We start from the raw sequence: 18993 nt of genomic DNA on the forward strand, positions 1-18993 counted from the left end.
AAGATCATACCTTTTTTATGTATTTCAAGAGCAAGAAGCCAAATCAAGTGAGTCATAAGTTTGAATTGATGAAACAGAACAGGAACTAACATCACAGTAGGAATATGGTTTTACCTCAAAAAGAAAAGATTTCAACTGAGCTGGAAGTAGAGTTAGCACAAAAACATCTATCTGTATAGTAGAGCTAGAGAGAGAAAACAAGGGACAATTGCATCACCAAACTTTCAAGAGCATGAATCGAAGGAGCAAGCAATGGCATATAGACAAGTTAGTTCAGTCTGTTAAGCTCGTTATGTATTTTATAAAATTATAATAGTTAACTTAAAGGTTTGGGTGTGTGTATATACCTTCCCGCGTCACTGGTTTATAATCCGAAACGCACCCAAGCTCCTCGACAGACGTGTTGACCATCTTAGACATGCTTTGGCCGCTCATTGACTGACTTGACTGAGACCCAATCATCTCTTGTATACATGAGAAAACAAGAATGTTGTTTAAGTTGCTCTTAGAGTTGAATGCGCAAGTATTTTGATCCTTTACCTCAAATGTTCGTTATAATACGTGTCACCCTTTAAGGTTTTTAAAGAACCGGTATCAATTGCTAGCTCTTCTTAAGAAGGTTAATACACGTAATCAGCCACTAATGCAGCTCCAACTGCAACCGAACTCTATGCAGATGCCCATGCATCCGTGTAAACATGCTCTAAACCACCACCATTGCTGCCTTTTTTGATTTCTAGTCATTGCCGAGTAATCCAAATGCAACTTTAACCCCCATTAAAATGTTATATAACTATATATTCGTCTTGAATCATTTTACTGCAGGAAGTATAACTCTAGCAGCTCTTAGAATATCCTCTTCTTTAAGCTTTAGTTCTCTCTTGCTTTCAATCCCATTCCTGCAAGTTTGTGACTCCAAAGGTTACTAAAGAACAGATTATTATCCATCAATTTTAAAGATTCTGATAGTAAACTATTTTTCTAACCTTTGCGCAATCATGTTGGAGATGAACAAAACACACAAACAGAGAAGACCCAATTGAGATACCAAAGCAACCATGCTGAAAACAAAGATAAAACACTTTAGTTCGGGTTTATTGTAACATCTTCAGTGTATTCCTATATAAAGTTGATCAATAATGTACAATATATTATGCGGTTTTCATTATTCTGTACCCTTGATAAAACTGAAATTTTGTAAGAACCAAAAGAGGCGTAAGAGGATGAATTACCTGAAGCTAACACCGGTTGTGAAACAGGATGACAGGATACAAAGTCACCCAAACCCGAATCAAAGTGTTGATTTTGCCACATCATTCCACATGATCAGATCATTAACCAGCATCTATAATATCTCCCTCCCTCAGTCAACATACCTGCACCGTCATCACAAAAAAGAAGGAAAAAGATATTAAGGAAAGGTCTGAAAGAGAAGACATTAGGGCCAATTTCCCTGCAATTTTAGTGTGTCTTAGCACCAATTCCCTTACACTACTCCTTACCCTACTTCCCAAATTACACCCACCTGTTTAGAAATAACCCTAATCCATAAAATAACAATCAATTATAAATCAATTTTGCATAAAATAAATCCACTAAAAACAATTTGCTCAAAAATTACACTTGCAGACATACATACATATAACCAAATTGAATCTGGCCCGCCAGATTAAGGAAGTTAAGAGCCCTAACCCCAATTGTAGAACAATTCCAGATCAATTATCATAATTCTAAGCAATATTAATTCGGAAACAGCGATCAAAAATAGCAACCTGCTGACTGCAATCGGAGCACCCACAATCCCGGCAGAGGCAGGCGGTGGTGGTTCGTTGGTTCGCACCGAGAGCAAAGCAGAAAGGCTATGTAGTGTGTATGGGATTGGAGAGGTTAGGGGAAGATGAAGTGAAGCGGGCGTCTCTTTACTTTTTGTTGGAGAGGCTTAAATGATGGAATTCAGTTATTCAATTATGGTGATGGTGAAAGACGAGCAGAGTTGGGATACTTTTGATTGATGAAGATAGTAAGGGTAGAGATGGAACATAATGGTAAAAATATAGGTCCTTAAACTTAACTCTTTATCTCCCATCTTAAAATTTTTAAGGAAATTACTTATTTGTACATGGGAAATGCTTATATATAGTATATAAATTAATAGAAATGCATCTTAAATAATCCCTTTAAACCCTCACAACCTACTGGCCAACATTTCAGAACCCCGATCACCACACCGGTAGACCCTTCGACTACCTCCTAACACAACCATGGCCCTCCGGCGACCGACGACTGACCCTCCGAGGCTCCGGCGACCGACCAAACCTTCGATGATGACCAACAACTTTCGATGATGACGACCATATATGGTTTCTTTCTTCGGAATCCCAGATTAGTGTGTTTTTTTAGATTGCTTTTTGCGTTTTGGTTGAATCGAATGGTATTGTATGACAAATAATTGGAAGGATTGTAGATCCGTAGTTGAATGTTCTGTGCAATTTTGTATCTGTTTGCTAATGCTTAATCAATGTATTGTTATTTCATCATCTTCTACGTTTGTATCCCCTGTTTTGAAGATATCATTTTTTTCAGAACTAGTAACAGTAAGAAGTAGAACTAAAGAGTCCCAATTGACTTCAAATTTACTAAAAATATAGGAAATTTATTATTAACTTATGTTTTTTTAGTATAAATCACTACAAATACAAACTAAAAAAATAGCTTTACGATTAAAAAATATATGTTTTTTCAATCTTAATATAAAAATCCTTATTTAGTAAATTTTAGAATAAATATATGATTTTTTATACTTTTTTTAGTTTCAAAATACATGTCATTATATATATTTTCCACATAATATTAAAAATTTTAAAAAGTTAATGAAACCTGACACATCATCATTGGTAACCCAATAACATTATAATTACATAATATTAATACAACAAATGAAACTTCAGTGACTTTAAAGAGATAAAAAAAAGTTTCAGTGACTTAATTAGAACACTTCATAAACTTGGTTACATTTTTGCAAAGTTACCCCTTGAAAATACATCAATTTACACTGGTAAATACAATTAACTGACTCATTTGAAAATGTTTAAGAAAATTGGTTTAAGTGCACAAGGCACGAAAAATTCTTTTATAACTTGGGACAATTACATTTATAATCTTGTATACAGATTTACATGTTTGTCACACATATGGGGTCCAATATAGAAGCCGAAACATGATTAATCGACACACCACTTTTATAAACCCATAAAGGAGTTATCCCTAACTTGTGGGTAATTTAAATTTTAGCATTTATATTTGTCAGGTGTACGCCTACACCCCGTGCATAGGTCTTGGCCATTTGCAATTAAATGAGTCGAGTATATCCAGGACACGGTCACGTTAACCCCCAATGTTTATGTTATCAAACAATACGGATTAAAACGGGTTATGCGGATTTGTTAGTCACAATACGACCAAGTGATCCCATACCCGACCAAGCGGTAATAATTTACCGTACCCAAGCCTGTATAAGGGAAAATAAGTTAAAAGTATTTACCTGGGTTTTAACTTTGATTATATAACCAAGAGTTAAACAAATCAGTCGTATAATATACTTAGACTTGCGAATGTAGTTTTTACTAGGGCTTCCTAGTCTGGAATGAAGGTAATATTAACCTATTAAAATACTCACGAGTCTTATTTAAGTCGTAGACTTAGACCGGTTAACTTAAAGAACGATTTACGATACGATACGCTAGATTAAGCGATGACCGGAATGGAATGTAATTTAGACCCAACAAGTATGAAGACTTGTATAATATGGGTAAACTAAATACATTTTGGATTTTGAAGTTTAAATGATAAGGTCAAACCCGTTTCAGTTAATTTATGCAAACTAGTCACATAAACCAAACCGAACGTGTATAGGCATTAACGGGTAACCGGATGAGTCGTATACAAGTTCCATATATTATTATGCTTAAAATATGCTATGACATCAGTAGGATATCAACATGTATGCCCATAAAGGTTTTGAAACCGAATTAAGCCCCCTAAGGGCATTTTGGTCATTTTATGATTTATAAAAGGAGCTTGCATGTAAACTGAAGTTTTGGTCATAAACATTCTGTAAAAATATTTAATTTAAGATATTATATCAGTAAGATATCAAACATATATGTGGTTTATGCTTTATGGCCAAACTATGCATCGTAGGGGCATTATGGTCATTTCATAGATAGTTTTAAGGAGTTATTTGGGATTTTGAGTTCATGACTTATATCTACTGTAAAAATATTAAAAAAATGGTTTATAAAATCAGTAGGTAATTAGTCTTGGGTGCTAAGTATGGTTTAAAACCATACTATGCACCTAATTAGCGTAAAAGTCGGTAAATGACGTTAATTTCGAAGTTTAAGTAATTATGAGGTTATGACTAGCTTTGAACAGACAAAATATTTTATTTCTCATAATATATCAGTAGTAAAAAGGTTTTGCATGTATATTATGTTTAAAACCCAATTCATATGTAAAAAGGGTATTATCGTCATTTAATAACATAATACAAAAATATATGCATAAACTCAGTAAGTAATCTGACTTGAGATCCCAATTAATCCTAAATATGATATCATAACAGTAGGTAATTGTAACACCCCAAAAATCAAATATTTAATACGTAGGTATGTTGCCATGTTAATTAAATGAAATATAATAACTTGGTTATTATACCTAGTTAAATGCCTAACAAGATAAGTAAAGGAATGAAATTTAGTGGCAATTATGATGGTGTCATAAACTTAAGGGACTAAGGTTACCAAAGTGGAAATTTGAAATTAAATAAAAGAAAAAAAAGAAAATTAAACACACACAATGTTTGTGCGTGTCTGGTGGATCGAACACAACAGGAGAAAAAGGAGAGGGGTGTAAACCCTAATCCATGAAGAACCTCCAAATTGACAAGGAAATTAGGCTCAAAATCGGAAGCATGAACTGAGATTATGATTATTCAGGTGTTCTTCACCTCAAGTAAGTTGTAATTTATGATTTGGTGATTTTGTAAGAAGTGGGTTTTTGATCAATCCACGAAATTGAATGAAATTAAGCAACATTATGTGTTAGAATCACCATACAGAACATGTGTTATGTATGATTTTGATCAATTAGGTGTTTGGAGGTGAAACCCACCATAGATGATGAAGATGACGACATGGGTATGTCACCCATGTCTAATCTTTGTTCAATTCTTGATAAGTTATGTTGTATATGATGAATTCTTGCAAGTTAGCTTGAATATGGTATGAAATTAGTTGATGTTTTGTTATGTTGATAATTAAAAGTAAAGAACTAGGAAGAAAAAGAAGGAAAATACTTGTACATTAGGCTTAGATGGTAGTACGCACACAAGGTGTATGATGAAATGTCTAGGTGAAGTTAGAATGAGAGATATTTAGAAAAGATTTGATGAAAACTAAATCTGTCCAGAAAGTTACAGCCGAATGTAATCGGCTGTAACTGGGTCAAATCTTGTCAAAAACTGATGTTTATTGAGTTTGTGATGAACTTCTAGGAAAAAACTTTCAAACCCAACTAGAATTGCATTTTTTCAACGAAAAATGAACGTTTTATGAATTTTTTCGTGTCGAAGGTTCAGGCTGCGTTTTCTGACAGAATTTGCAGCCCATTACGAATGTCATAACTCAATTTAGGAATTGGGTTATGATCTCAAATTTTTACTGTAGGTAGTTTCAGGTGATTCCAAAAATTTCCAACTGGAATTTCGTCAATCGGATAAACGAATAATTTTAAATGAATTTTTCCGTAAGCTGCAGTCAGAAGTGACGAATCAGATTGCAGCTTAGTAAATGAATTTTTAAAAATTTTTGGTAGAGAGTTAGACTCTAAAAATTTAACATAGGTGTTTACCCCTCCGAGGGGCACGTCATATAAAAAGATTGTAATTTTTGCAAGCTCGTAAGTACAGTAAACGGACGTCACAAAACAACCTATTTTCAGTGAATTGAGCTATACATGTTAGTGAATGATTAATTAATGAAAGTAATGTTACTAAGTGGTTATATGTTTATCGGATTGGAAGTGTGTATGATTGACAGTTGACTTTTTAGAAAGTCAACAAGGTATGAATAATAAGGTTAGACTCCTAACACTATTGTGAGAATAAGGAGATCATGTGAATATTTGCTAGTTTATTATATGACGTACATGACGGTAAGTTGAATTGGTTATGTTATGAATGATGTGATAATGGATCTAGGCCATATTATGTTAGCAGTTGCCTACTAGTAATGGTCTATGGCATTACGAATTGTAAATTGTATGTATTGTTATGTAATCATTGGTAATTATGCATGTATGAATGTATTTAATTTAATGTATGGTGGAATGTGTACTATAACACGCGTATGTGGTATATAGAACCATGTGTAGAATTTCTCGATGTATGAATAAAGTAATTGATAATATGAGTTATAACGTTTGCTAATAACGACATGTAAACGTGGACATGAAAGGATATGTACATGCCATTTTGGGCGCGAACTCGGGAGACAACGAGACGAACATATGGAATACGTATCAACTACTTACGGGTCAAGGTAAGTGCTTCTTGCACTTAATAGTTGTATGCAGGAACATAGGTTTATTGTTTGCAGGTTCTTGTACTTGTATACGTAGAACATCTTGTGGTTTAATGTGGAACTTATATGAGAATATTAAAGTATGAAATGTTAAATTAGAGGTATTCATAGGAGAATACCATGGACAAGGGAATCATAACCCACGAGTATGGTAAGTATCTATATCATAAATTTGAAACTATTTAATTGGTAAGATGAATTCAAGTCATGGGTACATGACTTGCCTGGTGATTATTATGTTTTTTTTTAAACTAAAGGTAGAATTTTAGATGTGTTGATAACGGTTAATCTAATAAAGGGTTGTTGACTTATTAAAAGTCAACTTAGTACGTGGCTTCCAAACCACAATCTTAATAAATGGGATGCTTTGGATTAAATAAGTACATATGCACATGATTCCAAGTTGTGTACAAATATCATAACCATGATGTTTATTTAGTAAGTGGATTAGATTACAGTGGTAACTGGTTAAACTATTGTCTCGAATTATTTAACTTGGGGTAAGTAAGTAGATTTGGGTCACTTGATCCACATGAATGAAAACGATTTGGATTCTGGCTAAGTAAAGCATTAATGAAATCTTTGGATCTGTTAGAAATAAATATTAATGGTCTAATAGTTGAATGAGATTTTTATCACAGGTGGCTTAATTGTGAATTCTAGTGGAGGTTGATTCACAAGTTGGAAGCGATAGTTGACTATGAAATTAATGGAGTCGAGTTCGTTGGAAGTTTATGAAAAATATAGATCAGAATCCACCTATTTGAGTTATCTAATATATATTATACATAGAACTCATAATGTGCATGTTGGATTTCAGGTATAATGGGAACTAGAGGTTCGCAGACTAATGAATGGAACAAGGTTTGGCGACAAATCCGAGATCGGGTCAGTAATGTCGGTTTGTCCATCCGTCAGGTTATATCGCCGACTTAGACGGGTCATCATGTTTTACTTGCCTTTTTAGGCATTCGGTAGTTTTAAACCGTGTAAGCTTCATGAGTCAGACGTAGTGTCTTGTTTTATTTATGTTCAAGTTTAGAGTTGTAAAATGGATTGTAAACAGGTTTTGTTACCGTAACGGTTATCCGTATTACGAACGGGTCATGCCGAAATTTTTATAAAAATTGGCATGAAATATGTAAGTGTTTAAATGATGGTAACTATCAAATGAAAGTCAAGACACTATAATTGTTTCTAGAAATTGAAGCTAAAAAAAGGGGCCTACATTCCGCATAGTAAGAATGTTTAGAAAATTTATGGGCGTTAGAGTAATGAGTTTTATGTTAAAATTATGTTTAAAACTCAATCTGCATGCAAAAGGGTATTTTAGTCCTTATAAAAGCATGTTTTACGATTTATTATGTAACTTCAGTTAATGACCAAAATGTAAATGTCAAAATGTGCTAAACATATTTACAAATCAGTACTTAGTTCATTTGCATGCTCACTTATATTAAAAATCTTATATTTAAACAAAAAGGACATATTAGTCAACATTAAGCATAATAACGGAATCAAGTAAACGAACTCAGATTACTAGGTGATTTTGTAATATAACCTCAGAGGGTTATACTACAACATAATATGGTCACAAAGGAACCTTAAGGTATAAAGAAATTATGCTAATTCGGGTCAGAACTAAAAGTCAAAGCAAAAGTCAAGCTTTTGCGACTTTTGGTTGCGAACCGACCTTAAACCTGGAATTGTCCGGTTGAACATGTTTATACATGTTCTAATAATATTTATCAAGTTATTAAAGTGATAAAACACATTTTATAACCTATGCATTATCAGATTTGATTTATTTTAAAAACTGACCCGTTTGACCTTTTATTTTAATAACTTTGACCCGACAATTGACCAAGTAAACATGGTAATTAGGAGGTGCCCTTTTGAGGGATTAACACCTACCTAATTATGATCACATAGCCATATTCGCCTCGAACAATGGCTGGACCGTTAAGGTCTAAACCGAAAGTCAAAGCCTTTTTGCGAAAATTTGACTTTCGGCTTTTAAAAGCTTAAAAACCGAAAATCAGAGACTAGGGACACTTACAACAGGTCCTAGCTCAAAGATTGAACTTAGGGGAGGCTCCTTTATGATCAGGGATCTCCAAGAATGCCAAAGCAAATGAGAAGAGAAGTGAATTTGAAATAAGCAAGGAAGAATGGCAACCAAAGCTTCTATTTATACTAATTCATGAGATTCTAGGATGAAGCCAGGTGTTAGGGTGGTATTAAGATCTTCACAAGTGTCCTAGCTGATTGCTAAAACCGTCGAAGAGCTCCATGTTTCGAGTTGTGAGTGTATAGGGTGGTATGTGTGGGCAACAAGGAATGAACTTGCAGTTGTCATAAAAATTCTGCCCAGATACACCCGTCGCGTCGCGCGACTGCAAGGGGGGGGGGGTGTCGCGCAGTGCGACCCCTCATGGTTTCAGCAAATCAAGTTTTAAACTTGACATTTGTGGTCCCTTAACCTTTTAATTCAATATATCTTTCGTAATTGGCACATTTGACCCTCCTAGTTAAGTTGTAAGTGTTCTTGGAAGTATAACCAAACACCGTTAGGCTTCAGGTTTCGTTAAAAGGTCACTCAGAGGTTAAATTGAACATGTTAACGCTTTTAACCCCTTGATTCCCAAACTTATGATTTAATTCACAAACGGCATCGTATTTCCAACATGTGGCTCGTTAATGAATACAAATACCATAAAAGGTCATTCAGAGGCATAAGTTTTGCATAATGACGCTTTTAGTCCCTCCACATACATCTTTTCATCGTTTGACAACATTAGTCCTTCATAGTCAAAGTTTGACTTCATTAGGGTTTATGACATGTGTGTTAACATTATTGGACACGATTTTACCAGGTGTTACACTGGAGGCGGTGGCGACTGGGGATAGAGGACTGCGGTGATGAGGCAATATTATACCAGTTATATGTTATATGATACATAGTTATAAAGTGTAACATTATTCCCTATGCAGAGACCCCTTTTGTAATCATGTTAGAAACATAATCAATATATAATACAATACAATTCATGATTTAACTAACAAGGAACAAAGGGGTGTGTGGCGTGACCAAGGCCGAAGGATGCCGTTTATGTGGTATTCATAAAATAACTTATCTTAACATGACCTCAATCTTATCAAGACCCAAAACAAGACGATACTTTTTAAAACAATCCATTACTCGTGTTAACTCGAACCCGTTTTAATTTGTTACACGACCCACCCTTAAAATCCCAAAGTCCAAACACACTCAATTATGCATATTGTTGAATGTTAATATTAATAACCCTCTTAAATTTTAACAAACAACCCCAAACACCAATCACCTCAATTTTTTTTTCGTACACTATATTGCGGTAGCCACACTGAAGACGTACGACTGGTTTGACTCTCGCTCTAGCTACCAAAACGACGCCGGAGAGAGAGAAAATCAACGCTCATTCTACTCTCCATTCTTCCGTAAAACCCTAAATATCATCATCGTCATCATTTGCAAAAGGTAATTTCGCAATGCTCGTTTTCAATTTCTGTAGAACGATCCTCACTTGATCTTCATTTCTATCCGTCATTTTGTTTTCGAGTGTTATAACTGCTTAAACTACCTGAATTTTTTATAAAAATTTCAATCCTTGTTGTTGTTTCTAGGTCATAGTCGTTACTTCAACCTTTTGCTGCCTGATTGTTACTTTCATATGCTTTTTTTTGGTGTTTATGATCTGATTTTAGGCCTCTAATTTGTTTTTACTGGTTGCATTGTATAATTTTGAACACTTATGGATGTTTTTAGGGTTTTCTTATTTGACAGACCTGTTTTCAAGTTGCATTGTATAATACATGTGAATTTTGGTAGTTCAAGCTTTTGATTTCAATATTAAGGTTATGTAAAATGACTGAGTGATGATCTTTCTGTATAGTACTAAATTACTGTTTGGCTTTTGGTGCCGTTCGTTAACTTTTTCTACGCATTTGTCTTTAATGTTGTTTTCGACACATTCAGTTATGTTATAAATTTTGTTGAAGGCGGAGTTGTATCCAAAATAGAGTAAAATATTAGGTATCAGAAGTTATAGCCACTTACAACCGAACAACGTTGGTACTGGTGTTACTATCGGAACTGATACCGGTATTCGTTTTCATGGTCGATATCCTTTTGGGCATATCCCGCTGCCGCAGTGCGCAGGCGAATTCCACTAGTGTATTATATAATAAGTGTCAACATGTAAATCAGCTTGTGGCGAAAATAGCATTCGACTTTGTGCACAAGTCGCAAGTAATAGGGAGACCCGAGTTTGCATGAACCCTGTGTCTATATTACAATACTTAATAAATAGCTGAATGCTTCTTTCTGTATTATCCGTATGCCATCTTATTACTTCTTGTGTCCTGCATCCCTATTTATACAGTAATTTCTTCAAATCATCAAGGAATCCTGTGGATGTAAAAGATGGAGACGGTAAATGGTGAAGGTGCTAACGGTTCCTCATGCTTATCACCCCCAACATCCGCACCTTCGCCAGAAGTTATACAACTCGACGTGGAGTCAGATCATGAAGCAAACACTCCTAACCGTTCGGTTATCAGTAGGCCTGGATTTGGAAGCAACGGAAGACACATTTCTTTGCTTGCTAATCACTTCAAAGTTTTTGTAAACAATCCAGATGCGATATTCTACCAGTACAATGTACGGTATTTAAGTTTTAATTGCTCATAATCTTTACAGTCAAGCACATATTTGACTATTACCTATAATGTCATGTCAATGCAGGTGTCAATAACTTCCGAAGATAACATAGTGATTGAGAACAAAGTTCTAGGAAGAAAAATACTTGATAAACTTTACCAAACGTACTCATCTGAACTTTCTGGTAAGAAATTTGCATATGATGGAGAAAAGAGCCTGTATACTGTTGGGCCTTTATCGAAAAACAAGTATGAGTTCACGATTGTTTTAGAAGATTCTTATGCAAACCGGTGTGGAAGCCCTGCTGATGATGGGATTCTCAGTGAATCTGGTAAAAGGGTAAAACGGTCTTTACAGGAGAAGAGTTTTAAAGTAGAGATCAGTTATGCTAAAGAAATACCCTTAAAACCGGTTTCTCTTGCCGTTCAAGGATTTGAGCCTGAAAAACTTCAAGATGCAATAAGGGTTCTTGATATTATACTGAGACAACAAGCGGCTCAAAGGCACGTCTTCGTTTTTTCTTCAAAAGTGCTTGTCGGTTTTTATTTTTTGTTATCTTTTTAGCTTATTACGTCTATTTTTGATGCAGAGGATGCCTTCTGGTTAGACAGTCGTTCTTTCATGATGACTCGAGGAACTTTAGTGATGTCGGAGGGGGTGTCACTGTATGCAGTGGATTTTATTCTAGTTTCCGGTCAACACATGGCGGTTTATCACTGAATATGGGTAGATTGACTTTTCTGTTTACTCATGTTGACTTTACAGTTTACTTATGTTTGTGTTTGTTTGTGTAGACGTATCGTCTACAATGATTCTTACTCCTGGGCCAGTGATTGATTTTTTAAAATCTAACCAAAATGCACGTGATGCTCGGTCTATTGACTGGCTAAAGGTAATAAAAAGGTTATACGTAATTACGTATCATTTTCTCTATATATATTTACTTGCACCTTATGTGCTTTTCTTGACAGGCGAAGAAAACTCTTAAAAACATGAGAATTAAAACGACACATAGCAACTGGACATTCCGGATCACTGGGATGAGTGAAAAGCCGTGCAATCAACAATTGTAAGTTTGTATCCTTTTAGTTGTATGTAGGGCTGCAAACAAATCGAATGAACACGATTTGTTAAGGAAATATATGTGTTCATTGTTCACGAACTGATCATGAACACGAACAAGATTTTACGTTCGTGTTCGTTCGTTAAGGAAATGAATGTGTTCTTGCTCGTTTGTTAATTTAGGTAAAGAATGCAAATGAACGTTCATGAACACAAACTGATGTCGTGAACACAAACAAGCGTTCATGAACAAAATATTAAATATATAATACTCTGATGCTTGTTAAATATATTATTTATCGGAATTTTGAAGTATATAAATAAAATATAAAAATAAAAAACACTAATAAACTATCGAACACAAAGAACACCTTATCGAACGTTTAGGAACATAAATGAACGAACACGGCCTCTATTCATGTTCGTTCATTTAACTAAACGAACGAAATTTTTGTTCGTGTTTGTTCATTTATTAAATTAAATGAACAAACACAAACGAACTTCCCGCCGAACTGTTCGCTGAACGTTCGGTTCGTTTGCAGCCCCGATTGTGTGACAACTGATATGCTTTGTTTATTTTAAGGTTTCCTTTGAGAGTGAAAAAAGACAACGGTACATATGATGACCAGACGATAAACATTACAGTGCTTGATTATTTTACCAAGCACCGTAAGATTGAAGTTACTTACTCTGCTTACCTACCATGCATAGATGTCGGTAAACCAAATAAGCCAACCTATTTGCCATTAGAGGTTGTATGCTTGTATCTTATTTTTGTTAACTTTATTTTCATTCTCTGTACGCTTGACATAACCTTCTAACGATGTTATTATTTTCCCATGGGTCCCAGCTATGTTCTCTTGTGTCACTTCAACGGTATACAAAGGCGTTATCTACATTGCAGAGAGCGTCTGTAGTTGAAAAATCTAGACAAAAACCTCAAGAGAAAATGCAAGCTATAACAAATGTAAATCTAGACAAAAACCTCTAGTCTTTGTATATTCGTTCTCTTTTTTTATATTTCTGTAGTTTGATCAGTTGTTTAACCTATCAGGCTATGAAGAACTATCATTATGATGATGACCCATTACTCTCTTCATGTGGAATTTCTATTGAGAAACAACTTGCTCAAGTTGAAGGTCGTGTTCTTGAACCACCAAAGGTTGTTATTCACTTTTATATTATAATACATTTCTCTATTCTCGGAAATGTGATCACGATATTGTTCATATTTGATATCTTTGCAATTGTAGTTAAAAGTTGGCAATGGAGAAGAGTTTTCTCCTAGTAATGGGAGATGGAGCTTTAAAAACAAGGTATTTCCTAGGGTATTTAATTCTAGGTGTGTGCACAGTTTGTTTTTTTTAAAATCGTTTGGTTTCGGTTTTTTCGGTTTTAGAAATGGTTCGGGTTGGTTTTTTCGGGTTTTTTTTCCGGTTTTTGAACAGAATTACTCGAGATTTAAAAATAAAAAGTATAATCCAAAATTTAAAAATCTTTCTTTGCATTTAAGTTATTATATTTAACCTTTTTAATTAATATTGTTCACATAAACCTAACCTTATAAGGTTTAAAAGAACGGAAACGATTTTCGAGGCGTTTTTCCTTCGCCTCACGAGGCGTAAGGCCGAGGCGGTATTAATAAATAAATATAAAAATTATATATATATTATAAAAATAATAATACTAACTAATTTCATCATCAGATTCATCAAAATCATCAAAAACACACTTAAAAAGACATGAAATGCTTGAAATTGCACAAAAAGTAAAAAACATCAAAAACAGCTATCAGAATCCCCTGAGGCGCAGCTTTCTTAGCGCCTCAGCCCCTCTGAGGCGCATTTACATTAAAAACACCATGAGGCGCGCCTCAGACCCGTTTTTTTGGCCGTTTCGCCTTGAGGCGCATGCCTCAAACGTTTTTTAAAACCATGCTTATAATCCATTTTTATGTTTCTCTAAAGTTTTTGTTAAGACATTTTCTTTTGTAATACTTGGAAAATCATTCAGTTTTTATGTTAAATTTTGTTATTTCTTGTAGGTAACAGATAAATCATTTCAAAGATAAATAAACATGTTAAAAGTTTTTATTATAAATACTTAACATTCAAGAATAAAATTAATAGTTCCTAAATCAATATAGAACAAACACAAAAAATGATTTTTAGGTTATTCCGTTTGGTTTTCATAAAATGCAAAACCTTAACCGAGCTGTAAATTTCGGTTAAGTTTTTTTTTTTTTTTTTTTGGTTTTTTGTGCGGTTCGTTTTTTTTTCCAGTTTGGTTAAATCGTTTTTTTCGGTTTCGGTCTGGTTTTTTCGGTTTTCTGCTCACCACTATTAAATTCCACAAAGTCATGTTACCATTTATATTATTCTTATATATGATCAGTTATAAAGAATTACAACTAATGGAGATTCTTGTTCTTTTTTTCCCAATTTTTTTTTTCTTGCAGAAGCTTTATAGTCCCACCAAAATAGAATTTTGGGCAGTTGTTAATTTCTCTACGAAGTTTGATGCAAGTTATCTTTCCCGAGAACTCATAGATTGTGGAATGAATAAAGGAATCGTAAGTGAATCCTACGCTATACGCAAATTGGTTGTCTGGTTTTATTTCAAAATGTATTGATTTTGATTTTGGTTTTTATTTTTCTCAGATTATTAATCGCCCATTTTCCCTAATGGAGGAAGACCCACATAACCGAAAGTACGGGCCTGTAGTACGTGTGGAAAAAATGTTTGACCATATTTTAGCAAAGTTCACACGTGCTCCGCAGTTTCTTCTTTGCATATTACCAGAGAAGAAGAATTGTGACCTATATGGTAATTCGTTTATCTGTTGTGTACAATGCGTTGCATCTATAAAAAAAATAACACCTATTTAGCCTTTATTTTTATTTTTTGAAGGTCCTTGGAAGAAATTGTGTTTAAGTGATCATGGAATTCCTACACAATGCATGTGTCCACTTAAGGTCACTGATCAATATCTCACAAATTTGCTTTTGAAAATCAACTCAAAGGTATTCAACTTAAATTTTTATATTTATAAATTTGAGTAAAATGCCATTTTCGTCCCTGAGGTTTGGCTAGTTTTGCGACTATTGTCCAAAGGTTTGGTTCCGCATCTGGATCCAAAAGGTTTGAAATCTTGCCATTTTTATCCAGCTCGTTAACTCCATCCATTTCTTCTTTTTTGTTAACTTAAAGGGCAATTCGGTCGTTTTTTACTTTGTGTAAAAAGACTGAATACCTCTGAAAAGGACCGAATTGCCCTTAACGGAGATACCCCTGACTTAATGGAGAAAAATGGATGGAGTTAACGAGCCGGATGAAAATAGCAAGATTTCAAACCTTTTAGATCCAGATGCGGACAAACAAACATTTGGACGGAAGTCACAAAACTGGCCAAACCCCAGGGACGAAAATGGCATTTTACTCTAAAATTATATACCTTTTCTGTTCATCTATAAACTTAAATCAACTTATATGTTATTTTGTTTTTCTTTTTCTATTATTTAAGCTTGGTGGGATCAATTCTTTGTTATCAATAGAGCAGTCATCGCGTATACCCCTCATACACGACACTCCAACAATGATAATGGGAATGGACGTGTCTCACGGGTCACCGGGACGGCCTGATCTCCCATCAATAGCTGCGGTACTGTTATACTGTATACCTTCATGGGCTATTTTATTTCTTTACCGGGTGAATATTTATTATTTTGTTGGTTAAAATGAGCACATTTTTTAGATTGTTGGATCTCAATCTTGGCCGTTGATATCAAGATATAAAGCATGTGTTAGGACTCAATCATCGAAAGTGGAAATGATCCAAGGTTTGTTCGAACCACAAGAAGATGGAACCGACAATGGCATGATGAGGTAGTTCCACACTGCTGTTGTATTGTATATTTGTCCTGATGTTTTCTTTATTGACACGGTGTTATTTTTACAGTGAACTGCTTCTGGAGTTTTATCGAACAAGCAATAAACGCAAGCCGACTCAGATTATAGTATTCAGGTATTAGTATTTTCGGTTTTCTTTTATGATGAAAAATTGCACCTCTTCACATACTTCTATGCAATTGTCTTCGTTTATTCTCAGAGATGGTGTGAGTGAATCTCAGTTTAATCAAGTTCTGAATTATGAGTTGGATCAAATGATCAAGGTATGTTTCTCATGTACGCTTTATCCAAGTGAGTCAAACGGGTCAAACTAAAAAGTGTTGGCTAAATGCAGGCTTACCAGTTGCTTGGTGAGGCTGATGCACCGAAGTTCACAGTGATCGTTGCCCAAAAGAGGCACCACACGAAGTTCTTCCGAGCTAATGGCCCTGAAAATGTTCCTTCTGGTCTGTTTTTTTTATAATTGTTACTTTTACGTGTGTGTTTTTTCTGTTTAAACAATGAATGGTTTCACTCAAATTACTTTTACGTGTGTGTTTTTTCTTGTTTAAACAATGAATGGTTTCACTCAAAGTAAGCATGTTCTCTTTTCATGGTCATGCATGTTCAGGTACCGTAGTAGACAATAATGTGGTGCATCCAAGAAACTATGATTTTTACATGTGTACTCAACCGGGATTAATTGTGAGTTTCCTAATACCTTTTCCTTATTTATTTAATTTGTATTTTGTAATTAATATGTCTAGTTCTATTTGCTTTCTTAATCCACTTGCTGGCACTACATATTAGGGCACAATTTAGGGGTGAGCAATAAGTGAACCGTTAACCAAAAACTGACGAAACCGAAAACCATATTAACCAAAAACTGATTAACCGAAAACCGAATTTTCCCAAGATCGGTTATTGGTTTTTTTGTACCCTTGGTTAACTGAAATTAACCAATTAAACCGAACCCCATTCATATAACCAAACCGAAAACCGACAAACTAATCGAATAAACCGAACTAATTAACCGAAATCCGAATGGTTAATAAATTAGATTAGCCGATCACTTCGGTTTCGGTTTCAGTTAAGGCTAATAACCGAACCGTACCGTGAACACCTAAAGCATGTTTACTTGGTAAAGGATATTGATACTTGTGTTTCACCTTTAGATGGCAATACCGATACATGTACTTGAGAATGCGGTGATTCGTGTAATTGTGTTATGTGTGATCTTTAATGGGTCAAATAGATAAAACAGAACTATTAGCTTAAAAGGTTGAAAAATCTTCCTAAAGTATATAATGATGTATAACACCTTCTAGGTAACTTTATGAAAAAAAAAGATTATTATTAACATTATATAGTTTTTTAATCGTAACTAACAGTGACACGCTCTTTATTTATATAAAACTTAGGACTTATTTGTATAATTTTTTATTTGCAGGGCACTTCTCGTCCCGCGCACTACCATGTCTTGCTTGATGAGATTGGTTTCTCTCCTGATGCCCTGCAGAATCTAATCCTTACGCTATCATATGTGTGAGTATTTTTGTCAAGTTTATAAGTTTTTTAGCTCGAAAGTTCAAAGAATTCAATAACTACATTGGTCATTTTCTGAAATTTTCATGACATGAAACATCATAACCCTTTCAAACTATAAAAAATTAATTTTATTCTTAACATTTCCAAATGTCATCACAGATCCCAAAGGGGCAGCGCCGCAACTTCAATAGGTACTTTCTTCATCTGTAACGCACCTCTTGCATCTAGCCTAATAAGAGCCCAGAGTTTTGGTCCGTTTATATATAAATGGGCTCTTTTGGGCTATGTTTCATCTAACGGGCCAAATGGTTTAAAAGTCTCTTAAAGAGTATTTTAATGCATAAAACCACTTGAATCATTTTATCAAAAAGTTATGGTTATTGTTGAAACTAAAACAAGTTATTTTGCAGTGGCACCCGTTTCTTACGCTCATCTAGCTGCTCGACAAATGGGCCAGTTTATAAAATTTGAAGATTTAAACGAAACTGCTTCTGAAAAGGACAGCTTCACTTCCGTAGGAAGCATACCAGTCCCCAAGCTACCAAAGTTGGATGAAGATGTTGAGGATTCCATGTTTTTCTGTTAAGGTGTGACATTTAATTACATTTTTTGACCATGGTGCACACCTACTAAAATGTCTAGAATTCTTAATCTTAGTTGTAAATCTGTAAGGCGCGTAGTCATTAACGTCCCTCATGATGCCACCTGGTAGAGACAAGTATGTGGTGAATAGTCTAGTCTTTTTTGGGGGTCGGTTTGTGTAGCTGATTGGAGTAGGAGTGACTCATCTAACTGTTTTCTTGTTTTGGGATCTAGAAAAGGTTTTGAGATGTTGGGTGTTTTATAGGCAGCAGTCATGTGGGCTCTTGAAACGAGTCATAACTTGAGCCATAATGATATGGTCCTTTGGGACTCTATTAAAGTGCACATGTTGCTTTACTTGTATTTGGTTCTACCTTTCTAATTAACAACCAACTTTAAAATCTACACATATATATATATATATATATATATATATATATATATATATATATATAGGGGAAGGTTCAAATGAAAACCACTAGTTATTGTGAAAATTAGAAAACTAACTAAAACCCACTAAAAAGGAGGGGGGGGGGGGGAGAAGACTTTTAATGAAGGAGGGGTAAAATT

The 18993-nt window shown here is 34.6% G+C and overlaps 1 protein-coding gene and 1 long non-coding RNA gene across 2 annotated transcripts; one reads left to right on the top strand and one right to left on the bottom strand.

Annotated features, from left to right (window-relative positions):
* Positions 1 to 353: 353 nt before the first annotated feature.
* Positions 354 to 1998, bottom strand: LOC118490648. Its single transcript, XR_004889763.1, has 4 exons — positions 1773 to 1998; positions 1233 to 1376; positions 987 to 1061; positions 354 to 899 (listed from the first exon to the last, which is right to left on the bottom strand). It is a non-coding gene; the product is annotated as an uncharacterized LOC118490648 (long non-coding RNA).
* Positions 1999 to 9989: 7991 nt separating this feature from the next.
* Positions 9990 to 18756, top strand: LOC118490649 (protein argonaute 16-like). The gene is made up of 22 exons (XM_035988415.1): positions 9990 to 10161; positions 11066 to 11343; positions 11428 to 11846; positions 11933 to 12069; positions 12138 to 12235; positions 12315 to 12412; positions 12989 to 13157; positions 13256 to 13372; positions 13460 to 13567; positions 13659 to 13721; positions 14864 to 14977; positions 15066 to 15231; positions 15316 to 15428; positions 15929 to 16066; positions 16160 to 16290; positions 16364 to 16429; positions 16514 to 16577; positions 16649 to 16760; positions 16925 to 16998; positions 17744 to 17838; positions 18001 to 18032; positions 18252 to 18756. Exons 2-22 carry the CDS (start codon positions 11107 to 11109, stop codon positions 18425 to 18427), a joined length of 2727 nt encoding a protein of 908 aa, XP_035844308.1. The 5' UTR covers positions 9990 to 10161; positions 11066 to 11106; the 3' UTR covers positions 18428 to 18756.
* Positions 18757 to 18993: the final 237 nt, after the last annotated feature.

This window comes from Helianthus annuus, chromosome 3, assembly GCF_002127325.2.
Source record: "Helianthus annuus cultivar XRQ/B chromosome 3, HanXRQr2.0-SUNRISE, whole genome shotgun sequence".
NCBI lineage: Eukaryota > Viridiplantae > Streptophyta > Magnoliopsida > Asterales > Asteraceae > Helianthus > Helianthus annuus.

What these genes read in the sequence shown, in the direction of transcription:
- LOC118490649 (XM_035988415.1), top strand. Translation starts at nt 11,107, where the DNA reads ATGGAGACGGTAAATGGTGAAGGTGCTAACGGTTCCTCATGCTTATCA. An exon ending in CCCTGAAAATGTTCCTTCTG is followed by an intron (nt 16,761 to 16,924) that starts GTCTGTTTTTTT and finishes ATGCATGTTCAG; the next exon opens with GTACCGTAGTAGACAATAAT. An exon ending in GTACTCAACCGGGATTAATT is followed by an intron (nt 16,999 to 17,743) that starts GTGAGTTTCCTA and finishes TTTTATTTGCAG; the next exon opens with GGCACTTCTCGTCCCGCGCA.